Source organism: Polypterus senegalus, chromosome 8, assembly GCF_016835505.1.
Source record: "Polypterus senegalus isolate Bchr_013 chromosome 8, ASM1683550v1, whole genome shotgun sequence".
NCBI lineage: Eukaryota > Metazoa > Chordata > Cladistia > Polypteriformes > Polypteridae > Polypterus > Polypterus senegalus.
Window position 1 is genome coordinate 100054914 of NC_053161.1, and position 17447 is coordinate 100072360.

General features: G+C 36.8%; 1 protein-coding gene across 4 annotated transcripts in view; it reads left to right on the forward strand.

Moving 5' to 3' along the window:
- The window catches only part of fam107b (family with sequence similarity 107 member B), a 75864-nt gene that overhangs the window by 1662 nt on the left and 56755 nt on the right, over positions 1-17447 (forward strand). The window contains exon 2 of one of the 4 annotated variants that reach the window (XM_039761491.1): positions 17271-17347. The exons of 2 other annotated variants lie outside the window; for them this stretch is intronic. Coding sequence is in view for 1 of the 2 variants with exons in the window: in XM_039761488.1 (XP_039617422.1) it covers positions 1030-1042 (13 nt within the window). In the remaining variant the exon portion in view is untranslated. Of the gene's footprint in view, positions 1-1021; positions 1043-17270; positions 17348-17447 lie in introns of those variants that run through there. One more of the 4 variants, XM_039761488.1, reaches the window with a different exon arrangement.

Below are 17447 nucleotides of genomic sequence, written 5' to 3' on the forward strand. Positions count from 1 at the left end.
TTGGCACATAGGAAGTGACTAGCACTGAGAAAAAATAAGTTCATACAAGAAAGAGACTACAGAGTTAGTTTTGGTTGACTTGTTGTAGTGTCTCACTTAAATGGTTTTGCCAGGGTCTCTCTGCATCTCCTTTACGGCTGGGCTGGTTGTTCCTCACTCATAAGAAGTGCATTCTTCTGAGAAGGGTTTGGGGGTTAGTGTAGTTACTACATTGTCAAATATGTTAAAAATTTGATTACTGATGGTCATTGTTAATTTTAAGTTACTCTTTGATTATAAGGAACTTTAATGAACTCCTCTTCTATTATATGCATGCTTGTGTTCAGTTAAGTGTCAATTTTTTGTTATTGCTTTCTCTAGTGCGTTACATGACCAGAGGGGAGATTCTGTTTTAAAAGCATCAGGTGAAATGTAGAAACTAAACTTGGTTTGGGTGCCAGCAAAGTGCAGAGTATTTTTCATGTTAATTGGGAATTTGTGGTTTGCAATTTGCCTATAATGTATAAGCCTTTAAATGATGAATCTTTCTCAATTAATTGTAATGGCCTGAGGCCAGGGTGGTTGAAGGTCAGCTGTAGCTAATACCATGTTTCAGGCTATTAACTCTTCTCTAATTAATAACAAAAAAAAAGTTTCAATCAAATTTACTGTTGCAGGCCACTTTCAGTTAACTCATTTCATTTAATTAATTGTTCTAAACTATCTCTGTTTACTTTACTTTATGATTATAGAAATCATTAATCCACCTATTTACCTGAAACTGATCCGTACAGAGTTGATGGAAGACTTAAAACTAACCAGTAGCATCAGGCTCAGTGTAGCCTACAAGTCTAGGTACACACATGCTCATACCAGGCTGTTTTAGATTTGCTAACCAGTTTATATACACTTCTTTGTTTTGCTGGAGGAAGCCAGAGACTTTGTTGGAAATCTGTGAAAATATGTGAGACAACATAGTTGAATCTGTGGGCAAGGACTGCGGGACAGGAATGCACTGCACTGTACCACATGTTTTGTCATTTGAAATTAATGTATATTATAAGTAAGTAAGTTATTTAAAAAATAATGTATATGTTTAATTGCCTGCGGTGGGCTGGCGCCCTGCCTGGGGTTTGTTTCCTGCCTTGCGCCCTGTGTTGGCTGGGATTGTCTCCAGCAGACCCCCGTGACCCTGTAGTTAGGATATAGCGGGTTGGATAATGGATGGATGGATGTTTAATTGAATTGTGCTGTTGATTGATGATTTTCTAATTTGTTCATTCTATTGGGGCTTTATGGCGATGGAATGGTTAGTGCTGCAGCCTCAGAACATCGGAGACCTGAGATCAAATCTCAGTTTGGTTACTGTCTGTGTGAAGTTTGCATTCTCTCTCAGTGCAGGCATAGCTTTCTTCATACAACTCAAAGACAAACATCAACTTCATTAACATCTCTATATTGCCCCTGCATTAATGAATGAGTGATTTTGTGTTCTGTGTGGACCTTAAGATGCACTGGTGTATTACCCAAGTTTTGCTTCCATTCTTTCACAAGTCACTACAGGGCTTGCTCTGGCAGTCCATGGCCCAGTAATAAAGAAGGCAAATTCAGAAAAGAAATGATTGTAATGTGTATACTATGCAATTTAATATTTTCATTATATTCAACTTAACATCTTTTTTAAAATCTACTTATAGTGGTTGAATGGTTACGTGTACCGTCAATGGGTGTCCTCTTAAAAGACTTCTAAAGTAATATTTAATTACTGAAATAAGTGGTGAGCCTTTCATATTGTGTATATTTACATGTTGAGCAACACAGTTGGATACTCACTGCTTTAATCGTTGGGTCAATTCCCAACCAGTTATCTGTCAGTGTGGAGATGGGATATTCTCCTTGTGCCTGTGTGCATTTTTCTCCTCCTACTGTACTTTACTTTTCCTGCCATATCCTAAAGATATGCATGCGAGGTTAATTGGGTACTCTACATTGGCCATTTGTGCTCAAGTGTGCCCTGCTGTGAACTTGGAACCTTTCCAGGTTGAATTCCTGGTTTGTGCTCAGGTCTGCCAGGACAGATATTGACTCAATGCAACCCAGGATTGAATGAGGAGGTACCAGGAAGAATGTACACTACAGCATTTAAATGGATATTTGATATTGGTGTACACTTCTTTCTCAGCAGACCTAGGCAAAAAACTGTGTAATCTGAAGAATGGACCACCCAAACACTGTTATAATTGTGGAGGTGTCTCTTCAGTTTTGTTTCATGGATGCACTCTTCATCTTCCCAAGAACAGCTGTTTCCATTATGACTACTCTTCTGTTTTCTTTGTAGCGAAGTGTCCCTAAGATGTGTAGTGTAATTTTTTTTATCTCCTGTGAATGCACAATTTTTGAATGGCTTCTCTTTTGAATCCTGTGTTAGACTATGTAGTGCAATGCTCTTGAATTTAAATGGAACTCAGTCATTGGGAGTGTGGCAGATAACCTACTGCTTTCTAGGTCTATAACAGTTCCTTGGAAAAAGTGGAAACAATTAAGGGTAAGGGAGTGGGGGCGACTTAGAGACAGACCTGCAGGAAGTTGTGGACTAGTTGTGAAAGTCTCAACATATGTTAACAATTTGGCCTGCATTTCCTTAAACCTTTTGTGTCAGTATTTCAAAAACATAGAGCAAATGCTATTGCACCCAGAGTGCTTCTGTGCTTGTGCTAGTGTGTAGAATGCAGGCTTAAAATTAGCTACTTTTCAAAGAGGCTATGATACTGAAATTGCCTGTTTTACAATGAACATGAGTGTTTTAGTTTAAGGTGTGTTATTCAGGCAAGTGTCCTGTTTGAGATGTTTCCTTCTTCATGTTAAAATATATTTTCCTTTTAAATGAATTAGTGCAATTAAATGAAAAGTAACTCCTAAACTTAAATGGTCACACTTCTCATTTAAGGGTCTGACAGTGTTTATGTGATGGTACAGGCTAGCGCGTATTACAGCAGGTATAATAAATGATTGTTGTTGTTGATGTGCTCTTTTATTTGTGCAGATGCCTGAATATAATTACAATGTTTGATTTTTAGTTTGGGTCTTGGTATACAAAACTGCACCAGTGAGTTACTGTCCTCTGTGTGTAGTATTAACAGTACAAAGGTGGGGTTGTTTATCTCATTGTTCTTTGAAGTGTTTTAAGAGGAAACTGGCATACCTTCGGTTTGTGTCTCATAATCATTACATACAGAAAAATCTCATTTGTTACCAGTAATCCAGGACAATTCTTTGAACATATGAGCATTTATCTTTGTTTTTTTTCTTTGTCCATTTTTGATATATCTTTCATCAGCAAGCCAGTTTCCTAGTGTTTAAACCTCACTTAATCCTAATCTGTCGTATTTAGGTTAGTCACTTGATATGACAGTGGATTTAACTATAGCTTTAAATAAAAACATGTACTTAAAAACATGGATTCAACTAGTGATGTGCTTTCTTTTGGTGACTATTACTATACTGGCCTGTATCAACTGAAGCTATCTAGCAGAAATCTTATCTCCAACTTGACTGCTTAGATCATCTATTTACTAAATACATGTAATCCAGTTTGGGGGTCATAAGGAGCCAGAGCCTATGCCTGTACAATTGCACACAGGATAGGAACCAGTCATGGATGGGTTGATACTGGTTCCTTATGAGAGAGTTAACTTTTTAAATTTTGGAAAACAAGGCTTAAAATTCTAATTTTAGTACATGGAATGACTATTCTAAACTGTGTTTATCTGAGGGATTTGCAGTGTACATTTATGGAAAAATCATTAATGTGCACAATGCTGTAATTCTACATTTGATTTTTGCATGGACTCTTCATGTTTTTAGATTGCTGTAAGTAATGAACACAACAATGAATATAAAGTTGTTGTGCAATGTGCAAAGTATAGCTTGTGCCAAAGATTTCGTGCCAGTACAGTATGTAGGAACAACGTTACACAGATCCCTTGTAAAACCAAATGGTTTTTTCACAATAGTTTTTAAGATGGCAAATGCACAGTATGTCTAACCAAACAGCAAATGCAGCTAATTCAAACAGGAGAAAGCTTTTTGTAATGAGATTAATTTATTCTTTTATGTTTGAATATATAGTACTAGCCGATGCCTGCCGTTGCATGCGGTGGTGTAAGAATAGGAATGGAAAACGGTGAGAAATTAATTCAGAAATCAAGAAGAAAGAAATACTTATCGAAATACGCAGTTGTGAATAGGTGTTTTGCTGGAGACGACAGATAATGAGTCGAAAGATCTAACCCTAGAAAAAGCCATGTACAACTGACCGTGGCTGGTTGTTGTAGATTAGCGCAAATCTTTGCAAACGTTTGTCCTTGGGACTTGTTGATAGTCATTGAGAAGGACTTTCTGAGTGAGAATTGTGTGCGTTTAAATTTAAAAGGGAGATTGGTGTCGGAAGAAAGGAGAGAGATTCTGGGAATGAAGATTGTTTCAGAATTTTGGATAGCGATCATTTTGCACTCAGTAATATTTGTATGTATTCAGCTAATGATGAGTCTTGTTCCGTTACAAAGACCTTTTGATGGCATAATATTTTGGAGGAGCGTAACTAAACTACGGCTCCCACCTTCAGATGAAGGGTATGGGGAGGCATGCCAGTTGGTGTGAGGGTATGTAAAAACTCCTGTGGGTAGGAATCGAGAAATGCCGTGTGTGCTGCGTGTGGGGGGGACCAGGTTTAAAGAGGAAACAGGACGAACCAGAAATGAAATATATATAAGAGATGAGGAGTTGGGGTTGACATTGTAAAAGTTTTGTTCCGGTGTGATCCTTTAGGGTAATATGTACTAGTGTGCTGCTGGCAATCACTATTGCACCTTCTGAAATACTTTTCTTAAAGTAAAAGTCTATCCCTTCTCTCTTCCATGGACTGCTAGTTGTTGGTTTGGGGTTCATTTTAAAAATGCACAGTCATATTGGGTCACATTCCTTCATTGAGGTTGATGACTTATGGATTGAGGGAAAACCTTTAAATATGTTAGTTTGGTCTTTGTTCCCTTTATGTGTTTCTGCTATGCTGTCCTCAAAGAGAATTATAATACTTTTTAGGTGGCAATTTTTAATTATTCTCATTTGCCTAAGGTGGCAAAGTAGTGCATTCATAATATTTGCTGTCTTAGGACTTAAGGGACAAGGATTCAATTCTGGCCCAATCACTGACTTTTTGGAGCTTGCATGGTCTCTGCATGTTTATGTTAGTTTATTTTTTTCCTGTGTGTTGACTTCCTTCTGAATTCCAAAGACATTTACAGTATTTTCGATTTATTAGCAACTTTGTGTTGACGCAGTGTATGTGCTGTAGGTGTACCCAGTAAAAAAAACCCAAAAAAAAACCTTGCCTTCACTTGATGGTCCCATGAAAGAGTCCGGCTGTCGTAGACCTTGTGGAATCAGAAAATGGCAGATTTCAAAATAATACATGTTAGAGTTTCTCTTATGCATCTGTTTTCAAAGCCATGTTTCTAATGTAATCTCACTTTTGCTTTGGTCTACAGCTAATGAAATGAAAGCTTGACAGTTATGTTCTGGTGCCCAAATTCATGAGAGAACTGTGAAAAAACTGGAAACCACTGTTTAATCTCTTTCTTAATCTCAGTTTTTTAATATTTCATTTAATGTTTGAAGATTCTAAACAGAATTGATGCAGAAAGTTCTGAGAGTTTTGGGGGCAGTATTCACAAAGTAATTTGCTTGCTAAACAAGATTGTCCATCATATTCTCTTTCCAATGAATTATGGCATTTAATTTGTGGTTTTGGTACGTCATGCAAAATCCACTTATCATTCAGTTTAGGCTCTTGAAAGTCTTGTACTAAGTGAAGAAAAAACGCAATACAGTATTTTTATAGGTCTCAATATTTTTATAACACATTTCACAACAAGTCTTATCTTGAATTGTGCAGAACATTACTAACTTTGGGGAAAAAAATCTAGATGAGAGTTTTTTTTTTTTTAATCTAAAATTTTAAACTGAGTATTATAGTCTGCAAAATATCATTGTTTGAACTGTTTTAAAAGTTTATCAAGTTTTTGCATATGTAAATATCATAGCAATGCTGGTTATTTATAGCCAACATGATCATACCTTGGAGATGTGTCTGTATGAGGCAGGAAAACACAAAAGTGTATTAAAGTAAAAATGGCTTGTTTATAATTAATATAGGGAAGGAAAGGAAATATACTGAATTAAATTAATATGACACTGAAAATGGGCTACTGCTAATAAAGTTGGCCCACTCACAGACAGTAGCTGTTTTCTTTGCTTTGCTTTATGTACCTTCCTTCCATTTATTTTTTTAATCTACTTGTCTTTGGGTCTTATATGGAAGTATTTTATATCCAACCAGAACCAGCCCTGCATGAGAAGTGTGTCACACACCCTCACTTACTCTTACTGAGCCAGCTTAGTCAGTCCACCTAACCAAAATATCTTTGGGATGTAGGAGGAAATGGAAGTCTCTGGGGAAGTTACACACAGACAGCATGAATGTTCAAACTCTATTCCAATAGTCACTGGGCCAGGTTTTGAACCTAGCATGTGAACTTGTGAACTCTTATTTACATTTTAAAAACAAATTAAAAACTGGTGTTTATTTTTTTAATCATCCATTATCAGACAAATTTAATTCAGTCCTATGGGACTGACAGAAGGCAAGAACCAAATTGGATAGAGTGCCAGTCCATTACAGTGCACACCCCAACACTTGCACAGGACCAGTTAACCTGAACCCTAGACTCTGACAGCAGTGACCCTGAAGTTGATTATGAATGTATGTGTAAATGTTTCTAAATAATTTATTTCTTTACAAAGCAGTTTGACGTATTGCAGATTCCTACACTAAATGGAAAAATAAAAATATTTTTCTTAATAATTACAAAAAAAATGAACTGCTCCAATTTAGCCCTTTTCACATGTTGCCTGAAGTGTTTACTTTAGCATAATGCTGATCTGTGCTCCATTAACTCCAATAGATTGAGCACTGATAGTGTACAGACTTGTTGCTTTTACAGTTATATTCTCACAACTTGTTCAGCTTTAAAATATTTAAATTATTTATTTTTTGCTTAAAATTAAAAAAGGAACTTCTTTTGAAAGATCCATGTATGACTTCATTTGTAATTCAAAGACAAGTTATCTTTGCAAAGCAAAAGACAGTTTCTTTAATTTGAACATAAGCTTATTTGCAGTTAAATAAAGTGTGTACCACTAAACCACGTAGTGATGTACCATATACAACTGCTAACAGCAACATAATGCACTTTATAGCTTCCTGATGAAGTGAGTAATTACTGCCCACCTTCAAATGTATCACCTACAGTGTAAACCTATTGGGAGCACATTCTGAAAACTTGTATAAAGATCTTAAATCCCTTTATGCAGGAATGGCTTTTTCATACATTAAGCCTTTGACAGCTCTTGATAGGAGCACAGTGTGGCACTTTTGTCACTTTACTAACTTTTCAGTTTGCTCTGCATTTTTCAATTTCCTGCTTTATTTCTCATATTCTAATCTCTCATGTATTTATATCACCATTCTAAAACTATTCCACTGTAAATTTCTTCCACAAAGCTACAAAAATATTGGTTCTTGAAACAAACTGGCTTATTATTTATCTCTCCATATTGTGACAATTGTCCAGTCTACGATTGTTAGTGCCCTGGTAACACTGGGTAAGAGGCAGTAACCAAAGTCAGTCATGTATAGGGTGGTTAAAAATTATGTTGTTGTTTTTTCCTTAAACTGAACCTGTACATTACACAAAAGTTAACTACACCTGGCTAAACAATTAAAGTATATTAGTGCAAAGAATGTGTTGCGTGGCACTTCTTGATGTGAATGAGCATTTCCTTAAAAAAGTACTGGTAAGTTGGTTGTCTGGAATTGGTTTAGATATGAAAGATCGGATGTAGAACAAACTGTAAAATGTAAAAGGCAAAGATTGCAAAATGATGATAACAGTTTAAAGTGGCAGCACATCCACTTTGTTTCAGAGCTTAAAGCAGAAACACCTGTCAGAAAGCGTAGAACAAAGATAAAGCAACTGCTTTAGCAGACACTGCACAGGGCACAATCCCTGCTATATATCCATTAAGAGAGCATTATTTTGTTTGAGAGAGATGATGCCTTATCTCGGTCTTGTTGAAGAATTCACCAGAGATATCCATTATGTCTTCTTGCCCTGTAACAGTGGCTAGGCTGTGATGGGAGAGAGGGATGAGCAGGCTGTATTGATCGGTCAAATTGCTATTAGAGTGTGCTTAGTGGAAGGGATGCCTTTACAGAGGTGTTCCCCATCCACCTGTCTGCCAAAATCAGGCAAGTCGTTTATTTTCATGCAGTCATTTCCATCTGTATGCAAAAAGCAAGCAGGGGATGTTGTCAAGAATTTTGTTCTTTTTGTTTCTGATTGGATTCCAGAACTGCAGTAACTCCTTGCTGGGCTGTAGCTATGAATGCTGTCATGTTTGACTTGCCCTCTAAATTCATGGAGAATAGTTTGTAGTGCTTAAGCTATGAAGAAAAGCCGACAAAACAGGAGTTCAACATCAACTCTTTGATTCTTTGTGTTGCGCTGCAGTTCCACTCTATATTAAGCCTCACCCACATCCCCCTGCAAAAGCACACAATCTTGTTTGTATGGTCCTAGAGAGTAACTATGCAAAATTTGTTCCAAATTTGGTCAAAGGGTATAAAAGTGTATAGGGAACATGCATGCATGCATGCAGACAGGCAGACTTGTTTTTTTTTATATACATGAATGTGTGTATACTGTTATATATATATATATATATATATATATATATATATATATATATATATATATATATATATATATATATATATATATATATATATATATATATATATATATATAGTATATATATATATATAGTGAACACTAGGTAGCACTGTTGCCCCTTTAAACCCAATAGACAGACACTCAGGACACCAGGTAAAAGCACCAAGAAAATCCTTTAATTATTTTCTTCTTACAACAGTGCTACCCAAGTACAACAGCTGCAATAAAAAGGAAAGTAATTACACTAATCAATTCTCTTTCTCTCTGTATATATATTTTCTCCTCCACACCTCCTAGCAAGCTTTGTCCACCTCCACCCGACTCTGCTCGCCTGCTGGGTCTTCAGCAGTCCTTTAAATAGTGCTCGACCCGGAAGTGCTTCTGTTCTTTCTCTTACATGACTTGCTACCACTTCCAGGTCAGAGGAGAGCTCAAGTTCTTTAATCAGCCCAGAAGTACTTTGGGGCTATGGAGAAGATATGAGTCCCCAGCTTCTCTTGCAGCGTCCCCTGGGCTGTGATATAAAACTAAATGTCCCATGGTGCCCTGCGGGAATCTGGGGCACCACTACCCTGCAGGGAAGCTGCCATCTAACGTCTTCGGGGAAGTAGTGCCCCAAAGATGTTGCCTTCTCCCATTCTTCCACTCTGTGCGTATCCCAGCTGGTTTGAGATGTCGGCCGTCTGTCACAATATATATACGTAAACACACATACACATCAAACGTGGTGCAGTGGTATGACTACTGCCTTGCAATAAGAAAGCTCTATGTAGACCACTGGCGCACAGCCGCCCTAACCTGACACAGAGAGGCAGACACAAGTTCCAGTCCAACACACACATCTTATTCATAGCTGGGTGTGAGGCGACTCCTTTATAATGATGGCCCTGGGAGTGTTCCATGTGTCTTATTATTCCAGGTGTGTGTATGTATGTATATATATGTGTGTGTATGTATATGTATATGTGTATATATATATATATATATATATATGATTTTATGTTTCTAAGATGGATACAGTTGTATTTGCAGTTTGCAGCATATGGGGAAACTTCTCATTTTGTGTGTGTGTGTTTTTTTTCCCCCTATTCATTACTGTGTTGAAATAGTAAAAAAAAAAAAACTTGAGGTTTTATTTTTTTTTTAGTATCGCCCAGTCCTAACTTTATACTCAACTAATAGGTGTGATATGATCATAGAGAAGCAGGTGGGAAAGAATGACAGTCTAGATTTGCAGAGAAAAGTGTAATGTTATTTAGATTTTTGTTTTGTTTTTTATTTTTTTTGACTTGTTGGATTGTAAGCTATCCTTAACTAAAAAGATGCCTCTTGTAATAAAGAAAAGGTCACAATTTAATCAGTAAGATCACAAGCTTTGTGAAGCTAGCCATCTGCAAAATACAAAAATGACAAATCTGATGCCTTTTTATTAAACTGCATTTATACTGTGTTATGCAGAAGTTGTGAAGTGTTAAATGATATTGTGTTTCTTTCTGTAAACTAAAATGCAAAAGATTTAATTATTCAATAGTTTGTCTTGTTGAGTGGGTTGAGTGAATTGTTAGATTAAAATCACCTAGAACAAGAGTGTAGTCTTCAGATCTACTTTTATGATAGAGTGACAAGACAAAAATACAATTTTTTTATGCATTATTTTAAGGAAAACACTGTTTTTGAAAAGATGCTGCAACAACACAAATAAGGTCTAGTAACCACTCGGGCTCCAGTGTATTTATTTCAAAAATAAAGGCAGATGTAATGCAGGTCATCTCTCTACAGACCTATCCATCCATATCCCAGACTGACTTAATCTTATTTTCTGTGTATAAACTGAGGTATCATGTTTTCTGTCTTGTCTAGAGCCATACTCTTTTTCCTACCCAAGTCTTGAGACTTTTTTTTTTTTTATAAATAACACACACTGGAGTGCTTCTTAAGGGGAGTACCTTCTGAGAGAAAATGACACTTCGGGATAACAAGTGAATGGACCCAGCTTGACAGACTACACCAAGCAATTAGGGATGATGGTAACGTCATAGGCTAAAGTAAAATTAATTAATAAAAAAGCTAACTTCAAGGGCACAAATAAAAACAGGCCTGGTTCCGTGGCTTGTTGTGGTAGTTGTAAGCTTGATTTATCACTTGTTAATTTCTTGTATCTTCTTAATTTAATACATGTCCTCTAATTTGATACCGTTAAAAGTAAAGCATCAAAAAACATTACTGTAAAGGGCACAAACCAGTCAGAATAATTGACTTGGGTTTGAAGTCTTTGAATAGCTGGACAGAGGCTAACTGACATTAAACACTTCAGAAATGTAATTGTGCATCCTTAAAAGAAAGATGTATTTTTTTTACTTGTAATGGTAAAGACTGGCACAAATCAGGCATAAGTAAATCTTAACATAGTTATTGTTTGTGGTTGTCAATTTCATGCAACTTCCATGGTGCTTTTTTATTCCAGCCTTAATATGATTCTAGACTTATTTATATCTCCAACTATCCATCTTCTAAACCTCCTTATTCAGGGCAGGGTCGCAGGGAAGCTGGAGCCTGTACTGGCAGGTATCAGATGCAAGGCAGGAACAATCTCAGGACAGGGTGACAGTCTATCACATGGTGATCACACTCGCACACAAACACACACTAGGGAAAGTTTAGCATCGCCATTCCATCTAAATCTAAACATAGCATGTGTATGGACTGTGGGTGGGAACTTGAGGACCTGAAGGAAACCCAACAGACACGGAAGGAAAATGCGCAGTCCACACAGGAGGTATCCAGGACCTAAACCCTGATCTCTCTAATGCAAAGCAGCACTGCTACCATGCTGCTCCTTTCTTTTTATATTTGATCTGGATAGTAGTTTTTATCTATTCATCCATCGATTTATTTACTGAACCTACTTAATCCAAATGTTAGGACATGATCAGGCAGACTCTATCTGGCAGCACCGTGCACAAAGCAAAAAAACAATCCTGATCAGAGCATCAATCTCATGAATGATACTTCTATGCCAAGCAAATTTAGTGTCACCAATTTATTTGACACATATTTCTTTGTGATTTTGAAGAAAAATCCACACAAACGTGGAAGAAATATGTAAGCTACACACAAAAGGTGAACAGGCCAGGATTCAGATCCTCTGTACTGTTGCTATGCTAACCACTGAGCTAGCATAACTTTGAAATGTGTTACATAAAATGATTGATTTATTTTTAAGCAATAATGCCAACTGCTTTGCTTCTACAGGCTTTATTCGGTAGCCTCAGCATTTGTTAAGGTGTATTAGAAAGTTGTCTTTGGAGTTTCTTCTCAAATCTGTTTTTCACTCACTTCACATATTACTTATTTGGGTGTGACACTATCATTTGGCAAACACACCTTTTCCTTTGTTGACATTTTTTTGCAAGTTTTTCTTCTTTCAGCGTTTTTCTTATGGTAAACAACCATATTCCATATGAATTTACCTATCTGCTGCAGTTTTACATTATAACATGGGCAACTGTTGGATGCAGAATGCATCATAATAATCAGTTTGAAGTCAGTCGGTTTACTTAATTCTTAATTTTTATGCTTTACAGTGAATATAATTCTTTAAATTGACATAAGACTATCATTAAATAAATCATATAAATAACATTAAAAAAACTATTGGTATATGAATAACTTTTTTGTGTTTTTGAATCTGTTAGCTACCAGTAAAACTGTAAGGAAAACATTTGACATTAATGCCTAAAGTATAATCCTAGTTCTCCACCATATTTCTGAAAGTTAACCTTAAACAGTTGATATACTAACCTGTTACAAAGGCAGGGCCATTAAAAAATTATGTGACTTGTGAGCTAACTTGTTGTAAATTAACATATTGGATTTTAATTAAAAGGCTGATTTAATCTGATTTTTAATTGCATTAAAAAAAATTGGTGGGTAAGGAAAGGACATACCACTTGGATTGCCCAGATATGTGACCTGCCTTGTAAAACCAGTTACTCACTTTGACACCATAGGTGGAGATTAGACAGGTGGTAGGAGGTGGTAAAAAAAAAAGCAAGAGCTGCATCTGTTCCATAACCGAACATACCCTACATTGTATATAAGAACTGCCCCATGGTATTAAAGCTACTGTGGAAGCTAAGAAGAGTTGCCTAGAAAATTAAGGATATCCCACTGGAGTGGAGCAGGGCGATGAACACCTATATCCTAAAAGAGAAAACCTCCCACAACATCTACTACTTTTGAGGCATTACCTTACTTAAAGTGGAAGGGAAGATCTTCTTTTCTGTGATGGTTAACTATTTAACCAGTTATTTCTGGGAGAACAACTACATCGACATCAGCTGCCAGAAGGCAGGTATTCAATTGTTCCGTGGCTATGTGGAACACTTCACCATGATCTGGGAACAAATCCAGTTCTGCCAAGTGTAAGAAATCTGATCTACACATAGTGTGGCTAGATCTGGCAAATGGCTATGGGCACATTCTCGATCAGCTCATTGCATTCACCCACAAGTGTTTTTTTGTATTTTTTCTTGCCTTAGCACACTTTATTTGTAATCAATTTTTATTGATATCAAAAACAAATACTAAGTATCTCACCAACTTCAGTATTTGTGCCCAGGAGGCCACAACTGTCTGGCATCACCTTCAGAAAGGAAAAAAAACTGGGTGCTCAGTTTTCCCCATCCTGTTCACAGCAGCCTTTAAAGTAATCCTGATTGGTGGAAATCAAATGGTAAAAGGATTTAGATCTCAGTGAAGACATTGATTACCAGCTTTGTGGAACTATAACATTACCACTATTCTCCAAACTGCAGTATGTACTGCTCAGCTCGTGAACAGCTTGAGGAACTCCTTATTTGGGCCAGGATGAAAGTAAAACTGTCCATGTCTTGCACCCTACCTTTTCAAAGAATAATCAAGACCAACCACCTCTTTTAAAAGTCGGGTATGGTGTTTCCAGTTCATTTAATACCAGTTGCTGACATGGCCCCAGAAATTTGTGTGAGATTACTTCATCTGCAAAGCTAAAGATGGTTTCAAAAGTCAATAGCTATATTCACAAGTGGCCAGGTTTTCCCTGATGTCTCTCCAACCCAGGTCTGTTTAGTAAGAAAACACATTCAGTGGCAGTTGAAGTTCATTTGGGCTACAAAAAGGAGAAAGTAAGGCTAATTTTTGAGCTAATAATAAATTCACCTTTTCCATCAGTGCAAAACACCAAGGCCCCTGTCAGAACAGGACCCAACTGAAAGGCAGAGCAAGCAGTCTACCAGGCCATCATGTCACTGCAATATATTGATCTTCAGGCAGATGCATTTGGGGAAGGAGGGGCTTGGGTAGGAATCTAAAGCTACAAAAAATAGGAAAAATGTAGTGATTTCTGAAGTGGTTAGAATGGAATTGGAGAAGTGAGCCAAGTCAAGTTAGGGACATGGACAACCTGGGAGGCTGTAATCAACAGGGCCATAACCTGAGCTACATAGAGACATGCCTACCAAGACTGAGCTTCCTTATCAGGTCCACCTATGATACCCACCCAAGTCTCAACCTCAAGTTAAGGTATGGCTTGGATTCAGCTTGCCAGCTCTGTGTCAAACCAAATCTGAGCTTGCAGCACATTCAATCTAGCTGCAAAGTGGTTCAGGTCAAGTGGTTCTCATGGTCATTACAGATGGCCTTATGATAAGATCCTCTGGGAGTTTGTTGAAGTTGTAGCAGTCTACATTTTGGAAAGAAACAAACAAGGGTAGTCTTACACAATCTCATTGGCTGATCCACTTTACTGGACATGGAAGTAGAGGACAGAATTATCTCCAATAGGGAGACATCACTTCTGGTACCAGGAGGTGAGTGGAGCATGAGAGCAGAACTTGAGCCTTAGCTGAAGTTCCCGAATGAGATCACCACAACAATATTACACCAGGACATCATTCTGTGATTCATCCCTCTCAAGACAGTTGTAATGGTGGAGCTTATTGTCCCGAGAGAGGAAGGAGTAGAGGTGCTTTTGAAAGAAAGAAGGAAAGAAAAAATGAAGTGAAGAAGCATGGAAGTTTGGTTCCTGGCTGATGATCCTGCAACTGGCCCTTTGACAACATTGGAGGTGCGTCAAGCAGCAGTGCTGAGCATGTAGCCAATATTTGTGCTTATATCTTGATTTCTGTGCTTAATTTTATATCAGTTGTTGAAAATCTAACATTTTTTGTTTGATTTGTAGAACAAGGAGTTTTAGATCAAAATACAGTGGTACCTCGGTATACGTCCGCTTTGGAATAAGTCCAACTTTGTATATGTCCTGTTTGGACATGAAAAATTTTGCTTGGTATACGACCTTCGTTTGGAATATGACTCGTGTTCTACCCTTGTTTACCTCTCTCTCGAGAGTCAGTACAACAGTTAGTAGCATTCAGTGAACAACCCGCGTGCTACCTGTTGTATATGATTGTTCAATGATGCTTTTGTCCATTGCTTTATGTTCGGGTGTTGATTGCTATGGTCTGCGTCTTTTGAGACGTATGACTGCCGGAGGGAGAGGTGTGGTTTAGAAGGCACGCTGTATGGAGAGTTGGTTAAACATGGTTCAAAATAAACAGCATTTGAAACGTTATTCTGAGTGTGTCGCTACTTCAATCTAGAGAACACTACTCTACCCTTGTTTAGCTCTCTCGAGACAAAGCCAAGACTGACCACAAGCATCAGTACGCCAGTTGCTAGCATTCAGTGAACAACCCGCGCTATAACTCTCTGTGAATTTTCACGCGATTTTGTGTTTTTTTGCATAGATTTGAATTGATTTGTTGAAAAGTATGAAGGTGGCATACGTATCTGGGACATGGCTGCTGCATACCGTATGCCGAGAACAACAGTATCTACGATTGTGAAAACAAAGACGTTATTAAATAGAAAATTGAGGTTAAATTTTCATTTATTTCATCTAATTGCTTTTGTATTTACTGTATGAATTTTAGTATTAAGCAGTGTTTTAAATTATTTTATAATATGCCAATAATAATAGGATTTTTTTTTCATGGGAGCGGATTAATCATTTTCCCTTTATTCCTTATGGAAAAAAAATTGTTTGGTATAAGTCAAAGGATCTGGAACAGATTAAGGACATATACCAAGGTACCACTGTATTTATTTTGGTTCATTGTCTAAGATGAGAGTGTCTTACTAAATACTTTTTCAAGGCACTTTAGCTAAGTGCATAACCCCTTTCTTTACTAAGGAGTTGCCTTTATGTATTGAGGTGCATTTTTCCAAGTGATGTGTTTAGCTCTGTTAAGCAAGATTGTTTTATGACACTAGAATTCCTTTCATGTATGTTATTACTTAATCTCAATTTTAAATTATCTTCCAAAATTTCAACAGTACAACAGAGACTGTACAGAATATTTTAAATCCAAACATAGTGCTGCTCTAGTAGAGGTCTTCACAGGTATTACTTGGATAAAGATGTTATATTATTGTATATTTCTGTGGTCAGTGAGCCCAGGTAGTCTAGTTCATATTGAGGATTTAATATTTGAGGCAGCTACTTATTACTTCTAGTGTATTTTGAGCCCTTCACATTTTATTTCCATGCCTCCTAATGTAAGTAAGCCAAATGCAGTTGTTGGCTTTTGGGGAATGACATTGCAAGGAGTAAGTAATACCTTTCTGAAAAGTGCATTTTTGTTTTACTGCATGCAAATTTTGTCTTTTTGCCTTCTGCTTTTCATTACTGATTGTAGAATGACCATGTAATTTCCTACCCTGGAGAATGTAAAGGCTTGTGCACTGATAAAATTTCTGATCCAAGATCTTCAGTTGCCTACTAATAGGATGTTTTGTGTGTACAGAAGTTAAAAATTCAAAGACCTGTATATTTAACAATTGAAGTTTAATTATTAGTTGCTTTTTGAGTAATTAAATACATGAACATGTCTTAATCAGGCAAATATATTGGCAGATGCTGTTACTACAGGCATTAATTTATAAGGTGGATGGGTAACATTTCTCTATACTTAAACCATGTCTTGCTATTCTTACATTAAATGCCAAGGTGTGAATGTTTGAATTGCTAATGGGATTGAATCCTGTAGGCAGAGAATCAATTACTATCGATTTACTGGCAACATGAACAGCTTTGAAGTTTACAGTATTGCTTGCAAATGTTAAAATACCTCTTTTACAGTAAAAATATAAATTGAATTATAAATAAGAAAAGGTGTCTTTTAGTTTATGAATTTAAAGTAAATCTACTTTAAGATCACTTGAAGGAGCAGAAGAGAATACTTGGAATATTCAATTTAAATAAATGTTTATTTTTTCACATTTATTTTCACATTTATTTTTTCATATTGAACACTGTAGCTAAGAACCTTTTATGCTCTTAAATCACTACAAATGAACTGGCTTCATCTATCCATATCAATGTCTCTTAATCCTATTCAGTTATGGCAGTATTGGGTTGAGTTCAGCAACCAGCTTTCGACTGGGCTCCTTCTCACATGCCAGACCAGTTTAGAATGGTAAGTCACTTGAACTACATGCTTTTGGAATGTAAGAGGAAAACCAGAGTAACTAGAGATTGATTCAGTTGGACAGAGGGAGAAGATGATAAATCTCTAC